This window comes from Sclerotinia sclerotiorum, genomic scaffold (assembly GCF_000146945.2).
Source record: "Sclerotinia sclerotiorum 1980 UF-70 scaffold_14 genomic scaffold, whole genome shotgun sequence".
Taxonomy (NCBI): domain Eukaryota; kingdom Fungi; phylum Ascomycota; class Leotiomycetes; order Helotiales; family Sclerotiniaceae; genus Sclerotinia; species Sclerotinia sclerotiorum.
Window position 1 is genome coordinate 973,202 of NW_001820822.1, and position 19,038 is coordinate 992,239.

Here is a 19,038-nt window from a genome sequence, read left to right on the forward strand (position 1 = left end):
TCAACAGGGGGTAAGGTGCGTGTTGTCGATGATTGCTGGGAAGAGGTTGCGAGAGTGATGCAACTATGTCTCGTGTTTACCGAGTAGAAGGTAAAGTTAAGGCAAACTTTCAAAGGGGAGGGAGGGGAGATTGGATTGTCAAGGCTAAATGATTTTTGGTCGGAAGTTTCCACTTCAAAATGTCTGGGAATCTCGTGCTTCCTATACGATAGATTTGACAGTTGACCACTTGATCTATCAAAGACAACTCTCAGACCACTTTTCACATTCGCAAGTTTACCTATTCCTATATACACTACCGGCAAGAAAAGGGGTCCGATAAACTTGGCGATCCCCAATCTTTGATGCGTAATCTCTGTCGATATGATTAAAAACCTTGACCAATTTTGATGATAGTTCGGTAGCGATTCCTCTTTGGGTATTTTGAATTATTGTATCTTTTCCGAGTCTTTTATTCCAGAAGCCTGATAGAAGCATCTTAATTTCTGGGATCATTTCCCATTTTTGGGAAAGGAAAAAGAAAATAAGATGCTGGGGAAAGGACTAGGGTACCTATGTACCAAAAGCGTAATGCCTGCTGCTAAGGAGGGAGGCAGTGCCAGTTTGCAATTTCCAAAGATTGGGTACCGATCCTACGCTTTGTTGAAACTTCATTACGGTTTTGTGCCGAACGTTGCCTGGATGCAGGAAATGGAAAATGGAATGGTTGAGTAAGTGAAGCGCGGAGACTTGCTCCGGCGGGAAAAGACTTGTATAGTTATTAATCTACTATAGAGCATCAGACTATCAACAGCTGAGTAGACAATATAAATATAATCATGGTCGTGTAGGGAGTAGTAGCACTGCAATGTAGATTGAGGTAGCACTGTATTAATAAGGTAGTGATCTCGACTCAACCACGGGCTGATAGCCAAGAGAAAGTCCTCGGTATCTTCGGCCTCAAAGGTTTCATCCTCGGTAACACAACAGACGGCTAATCTTTCACACTTTTCATTGAGGTTGGTTTGATGTTGGTTGATGTTACGTGATCCAATTGCATTTCTGACTGCGTGCGTGATATGCAAAGAGCACAGAATCAAGTACAGAGATGCACGTTTCTCTACTACGTATGCATAACATGATAACATGCCATCATGGCCATGGTTGTTGGGTCGTTAAGTTTTGCACATGGCCTGCTGCAGAAATTGATATTAGTTTGTTGGGGACCGATGGTGCAAGTATCCATGGATATCGAAAAATTGTGGGAAATTCCGTGGATTGTCCGCCTCAGCCCTCCCTCTCCTGTAAGCTGGATCTTAATATCAATAAATCAATACAGACAGGGCAGTCGTATAAAAGCTGCTTTTGGTAGATTATATGAGAGATCTGAAAAGTTAATTAGAAGAGTGGAGTCACAAGAACTCACCTCTGTTTCGTCTAATTTAGCTGGGTAGATTTAGTAGTTAGTAGTTATTAGCAGTAGTATTAGTATTGAAAAAAGAAATATTATTGAAAATCGAACAGAAATAGATTTCACGTCTGATCATATGTCATATTTTCTTTCTTCTTCGACCTTACCATAAAAAGAAAGGTACAAGGCTGAGACATCACTACCTCGTGGTTGAGAGATTCGATGCAATTTTGAATATTTTGCCGTTACATTTCGTACAGGAAATAATTGGTGGCTTTCCGTTACATTAACACATGGCAATTTCAAACATAACGCCCTTTTTCCAACGATGGCTGCATCGAATCATCTAAAGTCTATCAACAAACGGTGGATCTGGAATGGAATCTTTCGTCTGGAGGATATTTGGATGCATATGGGGGTGGATATGTTTGGATAAGATGACTGATTCCCCTCAACAATATTTTCTCTTTCTTTTTTTTCCTCTTAGTCTACCAAGATCCAATTCTTACAAATAGAAATCTGACTGTATTTTTCCCATGCACTCGCCACATCCGCCGATATAATAGATTTATGCACTTTGATCAAGGATTATTACATTCATGTGGATTTCTGACCCGGAAGTATTCAACCATCAGTGTTGTGAGTGGATTTTTCTGCAAACACTCTAAGCGGCACCAGATGAATTTCCTTCCCCACTGGTTAGATGGTTTAGATGATTAGATGATATCACATCGTACTAAATATCGGGACATCCTAGAAAAAACGTGGCAAGAAACGTGGGAGTCCACTATTGATGCCCGTTCAAGGCTTTTTCTTTTTTGGCTTCTCGATAATTCTACAAGCCCATCTCAACTTTCAATCTCTATTCGCTACAATCCTCTGACCAAATCTTTCTCTCTTAAACTATACTATTACAATTTCATAAATCGATTCAACTGGTGCCTCAATAACATCCGGGTTATTCCCCTCTTTCCCTCCCTCCTTCCCTTCCCCTTACTAGCTGTAAACAAACCCACAACACAAGAAAAAAAGTGATTTATGCGCATCGAAAGCGTGTCTTAGGTATCCCTGACGATGGATGCTGTATGCGCGTTAAAGACGGGCTATGGGACTATTGAGTTTGCAGTAAAAGTCTGTGCAACACATCCCTTCGTGCGTATTGGATATTGGAACTTTGCATGCTCGACCTCCTCCGTACATAAATTCCACGAGACCGGGGAACGATGAAAGGGGAGATTATTTCGTACAGTGTGTGAACCAGGGGTTCTCCCATTGCCGTTGACATAATGGGTGTCTTGCATGTCCATATACCCTCCGCTCCCTATAGCATTCCGAGCAGTGGGAAGGTTTTATTAACCAGCAAACGACGGTCGGTCGGTCAGCCCAAATGGGTATTATGCCTTCACCCCATTCCCTTGCCAATTCCACAAACTGTGACAAACACCTTTTGCCAAGCTAGATAGTTTCGGCCAACCTTCCAAGACTCTATACCTGTCTTCCCATTCGGCGGTGATGTGATACATAAGAGAACCTGTCAAAAAATGGGTGACTATTATTGATACCTACAATGAAATATAGGACGATAAAATCACTTGACAAGTTGATATCCATATTAATATCCATACGTGATCTTACCGCCAGCCCACGTCTTTTTCCTTACTTGCGGGCAAAAGCACGATTACTGCATGATCGTCGCACTTTGCCCTTTTCTCAATAGTCCCGAATTTATTTTACTTCACCGCCTCTCGAAACGCTGGTCTGGTTGATAAAGGACAGGGGTTATCAGACAACCATCTTTTTTTTTCCTCACATGGATCACAGGAATCCTTCCCATCATGTCCCCATGTTCATCGAGCGGTGACAAATCGAAAGGAAAAGCGTCAAACGCATTGCCTCATTGCCCTACCCGAGAGGAAATCGGGGCCCGGTCTGCCAGTCAACAGTTTCGACAAGCAAAACCCTCTTTTTTCATGTACCGAAATTTTTGTCTCGTGATAATCCATCCATGTCGTGCTTCACTTACAATGGACCTGACACTGTACGATGATGATGATGATTTGTGATTTAGTGCGACGTACGCATCTACCAGTGTATGAACCGGCGCTCCAATGGTGACATTTTCAGCCATGCAGGCCGTTGACAGAGATTGCATTCATTCCCGCCCTATTGGCGCAAAGAGTTGCGTAGTTGGTTGGGACCGTGTGTTCACTGTTACACATCCCAATCTCGGGATTTGAGGATATTGGGTGGCGGTCTGAGTAAGTTTCGTGCACGCGACCGCGACCTGCGAAATAAGGGAAATTGCCTCTTTATTTGATCCAACCAGAGTATGTGCGACAAGGCACGTTGATGGATTTTTTTTCATGTACGCTGAAGAAGCGTGGCTTTCGGGTATTCGCATCATCGTGCTTGGTACTGAAGGTCAATTTTACACAGGCCTCATCAATGTATAGTATAGTACTCTACAGTCCACCGGCAGCAAATTTTCTCAGTTACATTACACAGCAATTTGGAATAGGTAAACTCGATCATGCTATCAAGGTGACTAGCAGGTAGTGAAGTGGTACGCAGCAAGAAAACAGAAAAACTGAGGTAGGTTTGTAAGGAAAGGAAGATAGATACCGCATGACTGACTTGCACACCACCACCAGTTCGACAATTTAAATGTACTGTATACGCCAGCTGGGATCTATTACCGATGGGTGAATTTCTTAAATCGGGTTTCAGAACAAGTGCCGGAGGGTAAAATGATACGAGCTTCCGAATACGTTTGACATGTGCATCTTTTTAACTTTTTTTGGTCCAAGGGGAGAGACATATTTCATCATAGAGAAGATGATCCTCACACCGAAAGTTAGAAAAGAAAGTCGATTCCACGATTATTCTATATATATGGTCCCACGGAAAAAGTAAGGGACGTAAACACACCCATATGGAAAGAAAAAAGGGAACAAAAAGATCCAATTGAACAGATCAACAAAGTTTGAAGATCTCCTTATCTTAAACCTGTGCGGTTCATAAGGATCATAACCAATTTTGGTCCTTGGTCCCTGTTCCTTGCTCGATAGGTGGATAGCTGCTTGATTTGAAGCGAATGGCGATGGCGATGGTGAGTGAGTGTCTAAGACCTAAAGCGGAAGATTAGAGTAAGAAAATCGTTGAAGTCTCAGAATTTACTGACTGCTTTACGTTATAGAGTAACCAACCTAGCATACTTACCGAAGAATTGTATCTAAAGTACCGGCCTGTACCTAAGTATATGTAAAGTGTACCTAATACTTTTGCATTGCCATTGTATCTATCTTTTTAGCCTGATAATATTGGTGCGACAGGTGTAGGTATAGATTAATTCTAGAATGACAATTATCAGTTGTGTTTTTAGAAATAGGTGTCGTGGTTAGTCATAGATAAGTGCTCCGTACTCCGTACCGTACACCTCCAAATAACCCTGCAATTGCAGGCAAAAGTATTGGTTAGTAAAAGATTTCAAGGGTTCTGCCTATCCATTGAATGACAGACCGAATCCCTGTCTGCCACGAGTAAAAAACGAGAAAACGCGATAGATTCACCTGGCATTAACTTTAAAAGATGATTAGTGTGCTTACCGGTCCCACGAGTTGTGACAACCTTTAGGAAAGAAGATTCGCCTCCTCTGCTCTCATTGGTTCATTTGGCGAATGTCTTTTAAATGGTGTGTGCGGAGAAGTACATGATGAATTTTTAGTACCATCACTAACTACCCAGTCGGGGGCATAATCGTCTTACTGCGTACTCCGCACATGTGAAATCAAAAGAGCCAAGATATTACCCTCCTTTAAATTCTCAGATCAACTTTGGAGCAAAAAGACCGAACTTCGGTGATAGGCGATAGTTAGAAGCGATGTGATAGAGTAATAGTCCGATCCGGATTTGGTTGCGTGAGAACAAGAATCATGATGGATGATATATGTAGGGTTCTAGCATTGACTATGCCTATTTTGAATACTGTTTCCCTTCCTTACCAAAACTACGTATTGTATATCACGAATGAAATTTATGTTGAGTCAAAAATAGGTGGGTAATCGATCTGTACAAATGGGACGAGTGAGGATGAGCTTTCTTCTTTATTTAGTCATCGGCGAGGGCATAGATTCGGAAAGAATGCGATGGTAAAAGGAATGGAAAAGTTCAGGAAACAAATTCCATTCTTGATGGTCAAGAAAGGTCCACTCATTATCTCATGCCATTCAATACAATTTACTACCTAATCTAGATTAGTTGTATCGCCATCTTTTATTCATTCTTCGTTTTCTCTTTCAACCAATTAATGCTGTTTCATTCAAGAGTGTGCCTGGTTGAGGGACACAACATAACTAGGCATAGAACAATTCAATCAATCCCCCTTGTTCTTTTACACTACCGAGAAAACACGCCGGACGCACGCTACTTGTGGGTCCCAGTAGCCCTCGTGCTTAGAACGAGGGTTTCCCGCTTTTTTTCTTGCTGATTTTTTCCCTCGCTGCAATAATTGATGATTGATGCAAATAGATGCATGAATAAATGCTGGTTGACTTATTACCAGGTAACATGATTCCATCCAATCCATCAAGGGTTTTCCGATATTTTTTTTTTAAATAGATATATGTGCTCGAGGGGGTATGGATTAGAAGTGCCAGCCTGAGCCAGATTAGTTGTTAGATTCCAGAACCTGAACTGACAGATTTTACTCACCATTACAAGTAATGCTTAGCAAATCAATCAATGAGTGTCACTCCTCTTGTGTCCTTTACCCAACTTCTCTTCACAGCCAGCTAGCCTTGTTTGGGTTCGTTCTTTCATTGCACAAAATTATCAAGATCGTCTTATATGCAGAATTCACTTCCATCTGTTGATCCAACGTACATTACATCGATCATTCAATCTCTCCTCTCCATTTACCTTTTTTGGTTCGGTTATCTTTCTATCTATACTTACCTACTCTCAGATATCTTTTCTTATTATTCAAGTAATTATTAAAATTGGATCGAAATCAAAATCAGAATCCACAGCCAAATCCAAAATCCAAATCTAAGACCAAATCTCAACTCCAACTACCTGCCTACCTACCTACCAAACTAGTCTGAGCTTTTTTACTCACTTGGATCAAACTGATACAATTACCCCTACTACTAGGTAATTCACTGAAATCCGAAATCCGATTTCTTGGGTTCCCTTGTTTATCTAAATCTCAATCTGAATCTCCATCTCAATCTCCAGCTCTGCTTCCAGCTCTCCAAGTCGCAAGATCTTTTTCCCATCACTCGCTAGCTCCAAATTTACTAGCACATCTACCTACCTACATACCTTCCTACCCGCAGCTATTCCTGTACCCGTATCTAATAAAATTTATCCATCTGCATCCAGAGAATCCACTCAAACAAAACACAATCTAAAGCTTCCCTCCACTGCCGCTCCGCAACCTCGCTCCCTCCACCCAAAACGAGAGAGAGAAGAAGCGAAGAAAAAAGGTAAAACAATTAAGAAGAGGGAAACGAGACTAGACCGGGCCAACAGAATAAATAAATAAATAAATCCATCGTATAGGTCGTAGGTACAGTCAAGTACAGTACAGCACAGTGCAAGCGCGAAATCACGAATTTCAAGACAGATGTGTCAAGGTTCCTTTATTATCCTGGTAAGTACTCCATTAATTGTCTGCCATGCCCTTCCTTGCACATACCGATATAGATTCTTAAATGTATTTTTTTTAATAAATATTATTAGTTGTGGATTTAGGGAAAAAAAAAAACCTTAGATGGCTCTCTCGCCTTCTATTCCACCCCACACATCTACCACGACCACGAGCAATACGACTTCTACAATCTCCAAAACTCCTAATTCCTCTTTCCAATCTGGATATCACCCAAACTCAAATTCGAATTCGGTCTCGAATTTGATTGATACCAATCCCAACAACAATCAAATTCAAATTCAAAATCAAATTCAATTTATACCCTCGTCTCTTACCCATAAAACCAATCCTACGCAGACCTCATCCGCATCCACCACCACTACCACCACAACCGCGAATACCTCAGCCTCAAATTCTCTACCACCACTTTCGGATAGATCCATTCGAGAAGGCGAAACGACTCACAATTTGACAAAAGATTTCTCTGAGATATCTTCTGTGAAACTTTCTATTCGGCCTTTGACTTTTGATTCACAATCTCCATTGATCGTTCGCGAATCGACTTCAAAGGAACTGATCCCTCGTTCTTCTGCTAATAATAATAATACTACCACTTCTAATAAGCAAAATCGACAATCGACTAGCTCATTAAAGCAAAACCGAAGTGGCTTATTTACCTTGGCTGTTTTAGCAAGAGACAAAACTAGCAACGCAATTGCAAGTTTGGCTGAACCCGCATTACGTTCTCGTCTCTCGTCAAGCAATATTTTAGATTCAAATACAGATCATATCACTCCTTTGAAAGGCATCAATAATAGGTCCAAGTCGGCAGAGTCTATTGCGAGTACTAGAGAACATATAGCTTCATCCTCCTCACCTAGTGATAACTCGACACCGGCTACATCGAACACAATTGCAGAGAACACTCCTTCTGTTGATTTCCTCGGTCGTCGTCAGTCGTTACTTGGTACCCATCCTCCCTCGCAGGCGTACTCGAACACTGCCGCGGATACCCCACCGTTGATCCACCCAAATCGCAACACGGCGAACTCAAGCAAGATGCACCAAACATCGTCGCGCTTGTTGCGCATGACGAGCGATGATAGACCGTTCACTAGAGTATGTATTTCGCAAAAATATGGTCATTTCTGAGAGGGCAAGATGGATGCTGACTTTTGAGCAAGGATTTTAAGGATTTATTCGCAACGTTGGTAGTCAGTTTACCACTGGCAGCGCACCGCATACGATTAACTAGAGTGGAACATTCGTTTCTTTCAGAAGAGGCTATCAATAATCTGGGTTCTTTAAAATTCTCACAATCAAATCGTATGCCAGATCCAAAAGACCCCTCACGTATCGTCACCACTACCACGACTACAACATTTTCTATGGCGCGGGAAATGGCTCGTTCAGTGTGCCAACGCTTCTTGGATGCACGATTTATTGAATCTGCGGATGGAAAGCAGGCAAAGGAATTCACCATGAAGGGATCTATATGGCAGTTGACACCAAAGGGTATTCATATTTTGGAAAGATTCTGCTTGAAGAACGGAATACAACAGAGACACGTCGCAGAACTTGTCGCGTCCCCAAGAAATACCATGCAACTGGTTATTTTAGAAAGAGATTCTGCTACGGATAAACTTTCCTCGGATCGAAGCACAATTGAGGTTATTTTCCGCAGATTCGTTGGTCAAAATGGACCCAATATCAAGAACAGTACTACATCAGCTGATTCGGACTCCTTGAGCGAATACAAGGATGGAATTGCTGGTGTAAGAATGGCAGGAGAGCGTAAAGTTGGATCGCCACCTAGAACTGTTTATCAAACATTTACCGGAAAGGCCGCTTGTGACTGGTTAATGGATTGTTGTACTACGGTGGACAGACGGGAAACCACAGAAGTCGCATCGCTATTTTTGGAGCAAGAACTAATCTGGTGTGTTCAGCCCGACAGGCAATACCAACAACAACTTCCTCCTTCTGATGATAAAAAGGATTTCCGGTTTCAGCCTACAAAATATGCCTTCTATCAGTTATCACAAAAAGGCAAAGATGTCATCAATATGACTTCAAGGGATCGTACTTCTGAGAGTGAAGGATCTTCAGCGGCAGTTAGAGCTGGTGTTTCCCGCGATTCGAATACTCAAAAATTGGACAAGATCCTCAATGATGCTGCGCTCCGTTTGCTTTTCCGTGAAAACCTTCGGGATACCCATTGCGAGGAGAACTTGTCTTTCTATTTAGATGTCGAGGAATTCTTAAAGTCTTGCAAAGCAGCGGTAAGAAATGTGGATCCAACCAGGGGTAAATCTGGAGGAAGTCTCGATTCCGTTAAAGAAACCATGGCCTCGGCCTACGGTATCTACAATGCATTCTTAGCTCCAGGCTCACCTTGCGAACTTAATATCGACCATATGCTTAGGAACCAGCTGGCTACCAGGATGACTAAAGCTGTGGGACAAGATGCTGCTATGGTTGAGAGTCTGAAGGAAGTTACCAAATTATTTGAAGAGGCTCAACTGTCAGTCTTCAAGTTGATGGCTAGTGTAAGTACTTCTGATCTACAATCATGAAGGTTTACTAACGATTCACCACAGGACTCGGTACCAAAATTCATGAAGAGCTCGAAATATGAACAAACTCTTAAGAATTATGATTTCGATTCATTAACACATGGGCCACGGTATAATCTACCTGAGCGCTCTGTTAGCAAATCTAACAGGTAGCAGTTAAATGATTACCAACTGGCTCCACGACGAACCCGCTTTGAATACCTCACAACCCTTCATCAGGTTTGGGCACCAGCTGTATTATTACTTCGAGGGCAGGTAATTAGGCCTTAGAAGAGGCCTTGAAACGATCAGTTGTCTTTTAGCGATTGCATAGATTCCTCTCCACGTTACTTTTGGACCAAAATATATCTCAACTGAAAGATCATTTGGAGATGATGAATTGAGATTTCCCTTTACAAAGTCCGGAGGTTACAGTATAACATATCATATGCATAAATCTCGAGTTAGAAAGTTCATCCAGAAATGAATGCATTTGATGGAGTGCTGAGAAGGGTTTTTTTGGAGTGACACTCATTCATCTTGATATGATTGGTCACATTTTTTTTATTAAATTTTTTTGCGCTCTCCTTTTTTGTGTTTCATCGATCGAGATTCTTCGATGAGCGGCTTCCCGGCATTGCATTGCAAAGCATAATCGACGAATGAGATAAATGTACATAGCATTTCTGGCGTTAGGGCTGTAGCTTGATAACATTTTGTGGGAAGGACGAATAAATTCATTGGGTGGGGTGTTGCTATACAAACATTAGAATGGGGTGGGTGGGAGAGAAAGGCATGGAATGGATGGATGGATAGATGGGTAGATGGAAAGTCTATCCATCTTTTACTTTTCTTTTTCGTTTATTATTATTTTAAAATGGGGATGGATGTTGGAACAGTGAGAAGAAAGATGGGGATAGTAGAAGTTTTGTGTGGGGATGGGAGGGTAGATAGGAGATGGAGGGGAAGAGGAAGAGGGTGGGAGGGAAATGGAAAATAGGGGAAGAGGATGAGGGAAGATGGAAGAGGGAGGAGGGGGCAAGAAGAAGATGGGAAGGAGAAATGAGGGAAGGATTGACATAGCGGAAGAGAGATAACGTTTCTTGAGTTATGCAATATCATGAATATGAACATGACTATGAATATGAAATATGAAATATGACTATAATTGAAATTCTTATTTTTTTAAGAGATTTTTGCTCTCTTTCCCTCTTGTCTTTTTTAGTGGAGAATGATTTATTTTTTTTTTTGATATAATCATGTTGTTTATTCAAATCATGGGCTGTATAGATATAGATAAATGAATAAATGAATATTAATATAAGAATATATATATACCTAAGTATTGAGATGAAATAAAATAAAATTATTTGAGGTTATGAATATGAGATAGATATAAATATATTCAAAACATAAATAATCCCACTAATATATACCAGAAGTAAGTAAATCTTACCACTTATCAATTCGTTCATTCATTCATTCATTGATTGATGTATATTTAAAATCTACCTATCTACGTAGTACGTTAACTAACCCGACCCATTCCCATCATATCACAGCACATCATATATTCCCCTCAACAACACAATTCAAAAAACTCTCTAACAAAATCCCCTCCAGATCCCTAATATTTCTCCCTATCAAGACGATTTTTCCTTCTTCTTCTCTTTCTCTTTCCCCTTCACTAGTATTGCTGTTATCATTACCATTACTGAGGAAATTATTTTCCTTTCTGGTTTTTGTGAATCTAGTTTCGGTGTCTGTTTTGGTTTTGGACTCGGGTACAGGAGATGCAAATGGAGGTACATCATCTAAGATCTCGAAGATTTCTCGCACGGCTTGGATTATTTTGACGGTGTGGTTTGTGAGTGGGAGGCGGGCTTTGAGACGGTGGATTTCGGGAGATGGGGAGGGTGAGGTGGTGGAGGTGGAGGTGGAGGAAGGGGTTGGGATGGTGGAATCCCATAGGAGGGAGCGGAGCCAAGCGTCTAGGTGGGGGGTGGATGTTGGGGGGAGCGGAGGTACGGTTAGAGTGAGGGTTGTGATTGTCTTTTTGGTTGGTGGGTTGGTTAGTTGGATTGGGTGGTTTAGTGGTTGGGTGGGGGTTTTGGTTTGGAGGATCGAAATGATGGGTTGGGAGCTGGGGGTTGGAGATGGGGATGGAGATAGAGATAGAAGCAGTAAAAGATATAAACTTACCGGATCTAGATGACTATGTCCTTTTGCCTTTACTTCCTCCAAATTAAAATCAACTCTATCATATGCATGTAAATCTAGCAAGACACCTTCTAACTTTGGAGTTGCGCCGAATTCCGTAACATGTAATTTTGCCAAACCATTTATAGCCGTGATTCTCTCCTTGACAATTTCTAATTCTTCTGGAGTGACCAAATCGGATTTATTGAGAATAAGTACATCAGCGTGTGAGACTTGGAGATGGGCTGTTGTTAGATGTGGTCCTGAATGTTCATGTTTCTCAGTATTGACATTGGAATAGGATTTGCTTTGGTTGGGTGTCTCGGAGGGGATCTCGGAAGGGATGGGTTCATTGAGGGATTTGAGAATGTTTTTCGCGTCGACGAGTGTGACGATTCCGTCGAGGTAGATGGTACTTCCGAGGCCTTCGTCCACCCAGAAGAGAGGGGCGAGGTTACCTGGGTCGGCGAGTCCGGTGGTTTCGAGGAGGATGTAGTCGAATGCGCCACGACGGTCCATGAGGGTTTCGATGGCGTTTACACCGGAGTCCCTGGGAATGTGTTGGTGAGTATGAAGGAGGGAGGGGGAATGTGGAAGGGTAGGGGGTGGCAAATGTGGCAGGGAAAGGGGAAAAATTCAGGAGGAATATGGGTAATTACTTTACGGAACAACATATACAGCCATTGCCAACATCAAGCCATTCTTCCACTTGCTCACTACCGGTATTGACGGTTAAAGATTTCTCTATATCAGCGGCTGCATGGGTGAAGACGTTAGTTTGGATGTCATAAGCCATGGTACTAGTCAGATCATGGTAGAGCAGTGTAGTAAAGTAAGAACCAGGAAGATCACTCGATCTATAGTTTCCAACTTACAATCACCAAATTCTGTACAAATAGTTAGCCTGAGTGTCAATTATGTGATAGGAGACTCAAAGAGTATGCAAGCAAAGAGTAAATACCATTTAATATCACAGCTATCTTTTTTCCATGTTGCTCATTCAAAATGTAGTTCATCAAAGTTGTCTTGCCGGCACCAAGATATCCTTGAAGTTTCATGTTAATTATATCATTCGATTTAGATGTAAGATTATGTATACAACTTACCGGTGACAATTGTAATTGGTACTTTGATAGGTTTTGCTTCATCTCCTATATTTTCTCCTTTCCCTTCCACATCTACCAACATAGGGATATCATCGTCGAGGTCCATAATGAATATCTAGTATATGAAAGAAGATGCAGCTTATTCTCCTTGATGAATACTTCTTTCACAAATATTCGTCCCATAAAATTTCATACCCTACGTACCCACAGCCTTGTGAAGGTTCAGCGCCCTTGCACATCAAATTTAGCGTTCCGACGCTATTTAAAGCACACTATAATTTGATTGGTTAACGCGAATCTGAAGAAATTGTCGCGTACTTGCCGGTTCTGTAATATTGATCGACACCATCATCTTTCAATCTCCAACTATCTTTCTTTAAGGCAACAATAACAACAACAACAACAACAACAACAATTCACCAGATCGCAACCTCGAGCGCATCATTTTCTGCCATATATGAAGATACACAAGGTCAATTCGAGGGCACGATCATGATGTCTACTCTCCCACCAAGTTCTCCAAGGCTTCCAAGCCCACCTCCACCCACGGAAATCCAGATTGGTCCTAAATCTCCATCCCTTGGGAGTGCTCCGTCAAGTCAGGAACAAATGATTGAACAAAGTATTATAGAAACAAATGCTATTCGAAGGATACATCCCGGAACAAAAGCTGCTGATATGGCTGCTGGTCCACCTCTCATACCCTTGAGTGAGGTTTGTGTGCCTCCTGATTTTAAGCTCAAAGGCTACGTCGCATCTACATTATGATAATATGCTAACATATTTTTGGTACCATCTAGCTAGACTCAGCATTTCAACTCCAAGAACATTTAAAAGCGCTTCATTACTTTCATACTAAACCTCCATCCAAAGACCACAGCGTCCCTATAACTCGGGAAACTGCCGTCGAAATAGCCACACCACCAAATGGTCTCGATCAAGCCCTTTGGCTTTATGAACTCTGCCGCTTCCTCATCAACAAATGTAATGATCTAATAATTGGATTCCTCTTTGACGATCCTCCATGTTCCGCACATACATGTCCAGAAATGCGCGCTTCCGAATGGCAATTTCTTTGCGCCGTACATGAATCACCCAAAAGTTGTTGCGCTATCGATTATTGCTGTCATACATTAGACTGGGCTACCAATATCGTAACTAGTCAAAAGATATTTCCAAGTCGTTTGAGTATGGCAGCTGGTGATGCGATGGATGATAGGGGAGCTGGTGTTAAACATTTAATTAATATTTTCAGACGTTTACATCGAATATTTGCGCATGCATGGTTTCAACATCGAGGAGTATTTTGGCAGGTTGAGGGTCAAACGGGTCTTTATGTTTTGTTTAAGACGGTTTGTGATATGCATGAACTATTGCCACCGGAGAATTATAAGCTACCGCCAGAAGCAGAAGGGTTGGAAAATGTTGAGGATAAACCACCGACAGTTACGTCAATTTTGAAGACGCCAGTAGGGGTTGAGGAGGATTTCTTAGGACTCGGGAGACAAAATACAACGAGGAGACATGTTAGACAATCTCCTTCAGTAGGATCGGCGATTACGACAGTTCAAGAAATTGATGAGGAAGAAGGAAATATTACTCAAAGATTAAGGATTGCACGTAATTCAAGGATTGCAGAGGAAGAGGGAGAGGATGGAGGGGCGGAAAGTGATACTGGGACGGAAATACCAGTTATTGTGGAGACTTTCGAGGAGGTGGATCCAGATCATGATATGGAAATCGAGAAGTTGAAGGATGGGATATCAAAAGAAGAAGAGCCAAGTTCGGAAATGATTGAAGAATTGGAACTGGAGCAGGAAGATTCAGAGACGGTTATTCATGATGATGATTCAAAGGCAGATTCCACAGGTTCATGGGATAGTATGTCTGGTGATTCACTCGGAGACAAGACGGAGGTGAAACAAGAGAATGATGATACTGGTGAAGAAAAGGCTGAGCCCGTCGTTAAAGAGCCAGTCACGGAGCTAAAGCCAGGGGCAGAGGCAGTCCCAGTCCCAGAAACTGAGCCAATCCCAGAATCGAAGCTAGAGTCAGAGCCACCTAGTACAGAAACTGGCGGAGAGGCAGATGAGGAGCAAGAAGTACAAGAGCAAAAAGATAACTCAAGTGAAGATGAACATACATCTCCACCCAAAGAAGCACCTCCAAAAAAGTCAAAGAAATCCAAAAAGAAATCCAAAAAATCCGCAGCAGCAAAAGAAGCTTCAAAAATATCAACATCAACCAATCACATAAACGACGATACGAACACCATGGAGAAGGAAAAGGCATCGGATCAAGTTAAAGAGGCAGGGGAAGATCAAAAGGTTTGATTATTTCTCCCAAAAGACATAGCATTGGCATGATGGATAAGGATTCTATGAGCTTATGTCCATTCCTTCTATGGTATTCCATTCATTCACTTCTCTCGTGTTATTATAAATTCATCATCACCGATAGGATCGGGATTTCGGTTTGGGTTTTTCCCTTCGGTTTTCGAGCTTGTGTAAGAGTAAGCTTCATGCATGTCTTAATTTCACCCCTATCTTACCTTCCACTACCTACCTACCTTTTTTTACTCTTTTCTTTTTTATTTTTTTCTCCGGCAGCAGATAGTCGGACAGTGAGATGGGGAACTGGATTCTTGCTTGCTTTTTTGCTTGCTTGGTTGTACTTTTAAGATACCCGAATTAGGAATAGAGTGAAAATTAATGGATGGGTTTGGTTTGTGTTTGTGTTGTGTTATATTGAATTGAATTGAATTGAATTGAATTTTGAAGTGATAGGTTGTGATAGATAAAGATTCAAGTGATGTGATTGAACTGGAGTGAGAATATTAATTGTGGTTGTGTTTGTATTTGTGTGTGTGTGTGATGTAATATGATATGTATATGTATTTGTATATATACATCTATATACATCTACTATGAGATGTGTATATGTGTGATAAAATAGATGGATGTAATTATAGGAAGCCAAATGCTTCTTTTTAGATGTTTTGTAATATCTATTATTAGGATGATATTTTATTAAATAGATTTATTATTATTATTATTTCTTCTCTCCAGTGTTTTATTTGTTTGTTAATTTTTTAAATCACTTCAGTACTCTCCTTTAATACATTTATTTTCCTTTCCTCATTCCTTCTCATTCTAGGTATTTATCCTCTATATATATGTCTACCTACTCTAGCCAAATATCAAACCAACATCCAAATAATACTACTTCTCCCTCTTCCCCCTCCCCCCCTCCCACCTAATCCTAATACAACACCCTCCCCACCAACCCCGCAATCGCCAAACTACTCGTCAACCCAGGACTTTCAATGCCCAACAAATCAACCCACCCCCTATAACCCTCCTCACCCATATCTCTAATAACGAAATCCTGAAACCCCCTCCCACTCCCCACCGCACTCAACCTCCCCAACTTCGGCCTTATCCCCGCATAATCCGGCTGGATCCCCTCAACCTTGACATCTGGGAGAAACTTCCTAATCTGTTCGATGGCCTCTGGTAAACGCGAGCTATTAACCTTCAAATCGTGCGGATCGTCAACCCACTCTACATCTGGACCGAAACGAATACGTCCCGCGATATCGAGCGTGAGATGCGTACCCAGACCACCCAGCCCCGGTTCTGGCGCCGGATATATGAGATGTTTGGTCATTGGGACGCTTGGAGAATAGGAAAAATAATTCCCTTTAGCGTAGTATTGTTTCAGATGTTGTTCTTGGGGTACGATCATATTGTGAATATCGCAGGCTCCCAGGCCGGCGGAATTAATTATCGTCTCGGATGTAAATGTATTTTCTTCCCCGCTGGCTTTATCTCTTACCAGAATTTCCCACCCCGAACTTCCCTTATCACCTAAAGGTGTGATGGCAATCACATTACTATTTAACGCGGCATCCCCTCCTTTCTCCGTAAAATTTCCATGTAGAAACTGCATATAAGAATGAGAATCCACGATTCCAGTAGTAGGACTTTCGAGAATCCCCTTTCGAGCTCGCACATAAGGTTCTTGCTTAGCAGCTTGTTCCAAAGGGATAAAATGGGTAGGGACATCTTCGAGAGTTTTGGTGAAGTTGTGAACTTTGATTAATTCTTCGTATTGCTGGTCTGTTTGGGCGACAATCCATTTTCCCATATTTTTATGAGGGATGTCATATTTGGCACAAAGGGCATAGAGCATTTGGCGACCTTGGATGCAGAGATTGGTTTTTAGGGAATTGGCGCCATAATAGAGACCAGCATGGATAACCTAATTGTAGAATCATGTTAGATTGAAGTAACGATAAGAATTTCGAGGTATAACCTCATGCAACGACATTTAAAAAAGAGATAATAAAGGAGGGAAGGATCACTGACTTCAGAATTCCTCGAACTGGTTTCCATTCCCACAGCACTATTGCGCTCGAGGAGTAATGTGCTTGTTCCATCTCTACCTGCCAACTGTCTAGCAATTGCAAGACCTACTGCACCTCCACCGATGACCTTGATATATTAGCCTTCAATTTGCAAGAACATATCTGACACCATGAAAGGGTATATACAGCATGTGTAAAATCCGCTTGTCGTGAAATGGTAGTTGTGAAACATCGTCGACGAATTGAATTTGAGGTCAATTGACTGCGAATTGAACTTCGAAACATGTTGTACAAACTTTTGAATTAAAAGGCTCGGAAGTTAATTAAGGTGTTGGCCATGGATACTCAATAGCTTGTTGTTGGATTGTAAATGATGCAATGGCACCAAGTGCGGGGAGCTTCCATGCAAATGCAGGGGTTCACAAGGCTTCAACAACAAGGCTGTAAATCACCATCATTTCATCCCATCCATCTTTCGAAATAAATTCAAAGTCCCGAGAGAATAAATTTCACTACGGTCGGAGTTATTGTTGATTCTAGGAATAAGAAATGTCCTCCCCTTACACCTTTGACACCGCATACGCATACAGCTTCCTTGCTGTCAATCCCGCAAACATACCAACGCCAATATTTTACAGAGTTTACAATTTGAATACTCTTGATCTGTGGAACCATTCGTTGCGCCTCTAATCCACAGTCTTTCCCAAACATGAAGAAAATTGTTGAAAGTATTGATGATACTTCAATCTTGTTTTGGCTCATCTGCTGGTGCAGCAATTGGTGCTGTTTCTTCAGAAACAGAAGTGGATGAAACCAGATGAGATGCCGTGGCAGGTTCGTGTGTAATGGAGGAATTTGCATGTAATTCACTAACTTGGCGCTCTAAATATCATTAATTAGTATGCAGAGGCGAGTAGAAGGTTTGATAAAGCTTAATATACCTAATTCCCGTATTCTCTGACGTAACATTTGGTTCTCTCGAATCATCGTCTGCGTTTCCGCTTGATAGTATGCACTCTCATCACGGCCACCCAAATTCCATGATTCTCCACCTTCATTACTTATAGATGAGGATCTCAACCTAGGTGATGCAGTTCGACTAGGGGTTCTGGATCGCCGATGTAGATTTTCTCGTGCAACATCGAAGGAAGTTCGGGAATGCATCGCTGTGATGGGTGATCGAGGAACTGACATTGCTGAGGTCACATTTGGAGGGATGTTTTGTGTTGAGAACGATAGAGATCGCTCAGATGTTGGAGTAGATTCATCTATGGCTGGTGCAGATCCTTGCGCTTGACCACTGGCAGCTTGTAATTGCTGAAGTTGTTGTTGTTGAGTCCGAATCATATGCAAAAGGCGATTCTGCAAAAAAGGAAAAAAATTATTCCATTAGTGAACCTGAATTTCCTCGGCATACTCCTAGATAAAACTGTAGCTTACCACTTGAGCCTCTTGTTCTTGTTCCAATTCTTGATGTATCTCACCAAGACTAGGCGCGCGGAAATGATGGGGATCACCGCTTGCATTGATAGGTGAGCCCGTAAATGACATAGGACTAGCTGTACGATTTTGACTTTCACTAACAATTTCTCCTTGAGGTGGCAAAGTTGGGTCATTCATTTGTAAATTCATTAAAACTGTTGATCGTCTTCTGCCTGAGTGTGATGCTGTCGATGCCTGTCGTTGTCGGCTTGTGGAAGAGCCTGCTTTAGAATTAGCTGACATTCTGGTACTTTGGTTATTAAAAGAGAAAGAAGAAAAATGGGTAT

At 41.6% G+C, this 19,038-nt stretch overlaps 7 protein-coding genes across 7 annotated transcripts; 3 read left to right on the plus strand and 4 right to left on the minus strand.

Annotated features, from left to right (window-relative positions):
• Positions 1-570: 570 nt before the first annotated feature.
• SS1G_09969 (predicted protein) lies at positions 571-853 on the plus strand (the record flags this gene model as incomplete). Its single annotated transcript, XM_001589284.1, has 2 exons — positions 571-710; positions 775-853. 2 exons carry the CDS (start codon positions 571-573, stop codon positions 851-853), a joined length of 219 nt encoding a protein of 72 aa, XP_001589334.1.
• Positions 854-2,784: 1,931 nt separating this feature from the next.
• Positions 2,785-3,518, minus strand: SS1G_09970 (predicted protein; the record flags this gene model as incomplete). Its single annotated transcript, XM_001589285.1, has 2 exons — positions 2,785-2,952; positions 3,414-3,518. The coding sequence occupies 2 exons, from the start codon at positions 3,516-3,518 to the stop codon at positions 2,785-2,787; spliced, it is 273 nt and encodes a 90-aa protein (XP_001589335.1).
• A 3,645-nt stretch (positions 3,519-7,163) lies between these two features.
• On the plus strand, positions 7,164-9,769 carry SS1G_09971 (hypothetical protein; the record flags this gene model as incomplete). Its single annotated transcript, XM_001589286.1, has 3 exons — positions 7,164-8,159; positions 8,234-9,589; positions 9,641-9,769. The coding sequence occupies 3 exons, from the start codon at positions 7,164-7,166 to the stop codon at positions 9,767-9,769; spliced, it is 2,481 nt and encodes an 826-aa protein (XP_001589336.1).
• Positions 9,770-11,161: 1,392 nt separating this feature from the next.
• On the minus strand, positions 11,162-13,006 carry SS1G_09972 (hypothetical protein; the record flags this gene model as incomplete). The annotated part of the gene is made up of 5 exons (XM_001589287.1): positions 11,162-11,647; positions 11,798-12,344; positions 12,454-12,550; positions 12,756-12,839; positions 12,901-13,006. 5 exons carry the CDS (start codon positions 13,004-13,006, stop codon positions 11,162-11,164), a joined length of 1,320 nt encoding a protein of 439 aa, XP_001589337.1.
• Positions 13,007-13,395: 389 nt separating this feature from the next.
• Positions 13,396-15,233, plus strand: SS1G_09973 (hypothetical protein; the record flags this gene model as incomplete). Its single annotated transcript, XM_001589288.1, has 2 exons — positions 13,396-13,614; positions 13,701-15,233. The coding sequence occupies 2 exons, from the start codon at positions 13,396-13,398 to the stop codon at positions 15,231-15,233; spliced, it is 1,752 nt and encodes a 583-aa protein (XP_001589338.1).
• Positions 15,234-16,161: 928 nt separating this feature from the next.
• Positions 16,162-17,554, minus strand: SS1G_09974 (hypothetical protein; the record flags this gene model as incomplete). The annotated part of the gene is made up of 3 exons (XM_001589289.1): positions 16,162-17,163; positions 17,271-17,396; positions 17,456-17,554. The coding sequence occupies 3 exons, from the start codon at positions 17,552-17,554 to the stop codon at positions 16,162-16,164; spliced, it is 1,227 nt and encodes a 408-aa protein (XP_001589339.1).
• A 457-nt stretch (positions 17,555-18,011) lies between these two features.
• On the minus strand, positions 18,012-18,994 carry SS1G_09975 (hypothetical protein; the record flags this gene model as incomplete). The annotated part of the gene is made up of 3 exons (XM_001589290.1): positions 18,012-18,151; positions 18,211-18,631; positions 18,710-18,994. The coding sequence occupies 3 exons, from the start codon at positions 18,992-18,994 to the stop codon at positions 18,012-18,014; spliced, it is 846 nt and encodes a 281-aa protein (XP_001589340.1).
• Between the last annotated feature and the right edge of the window lie 44 nt (positions 18,995-19,038).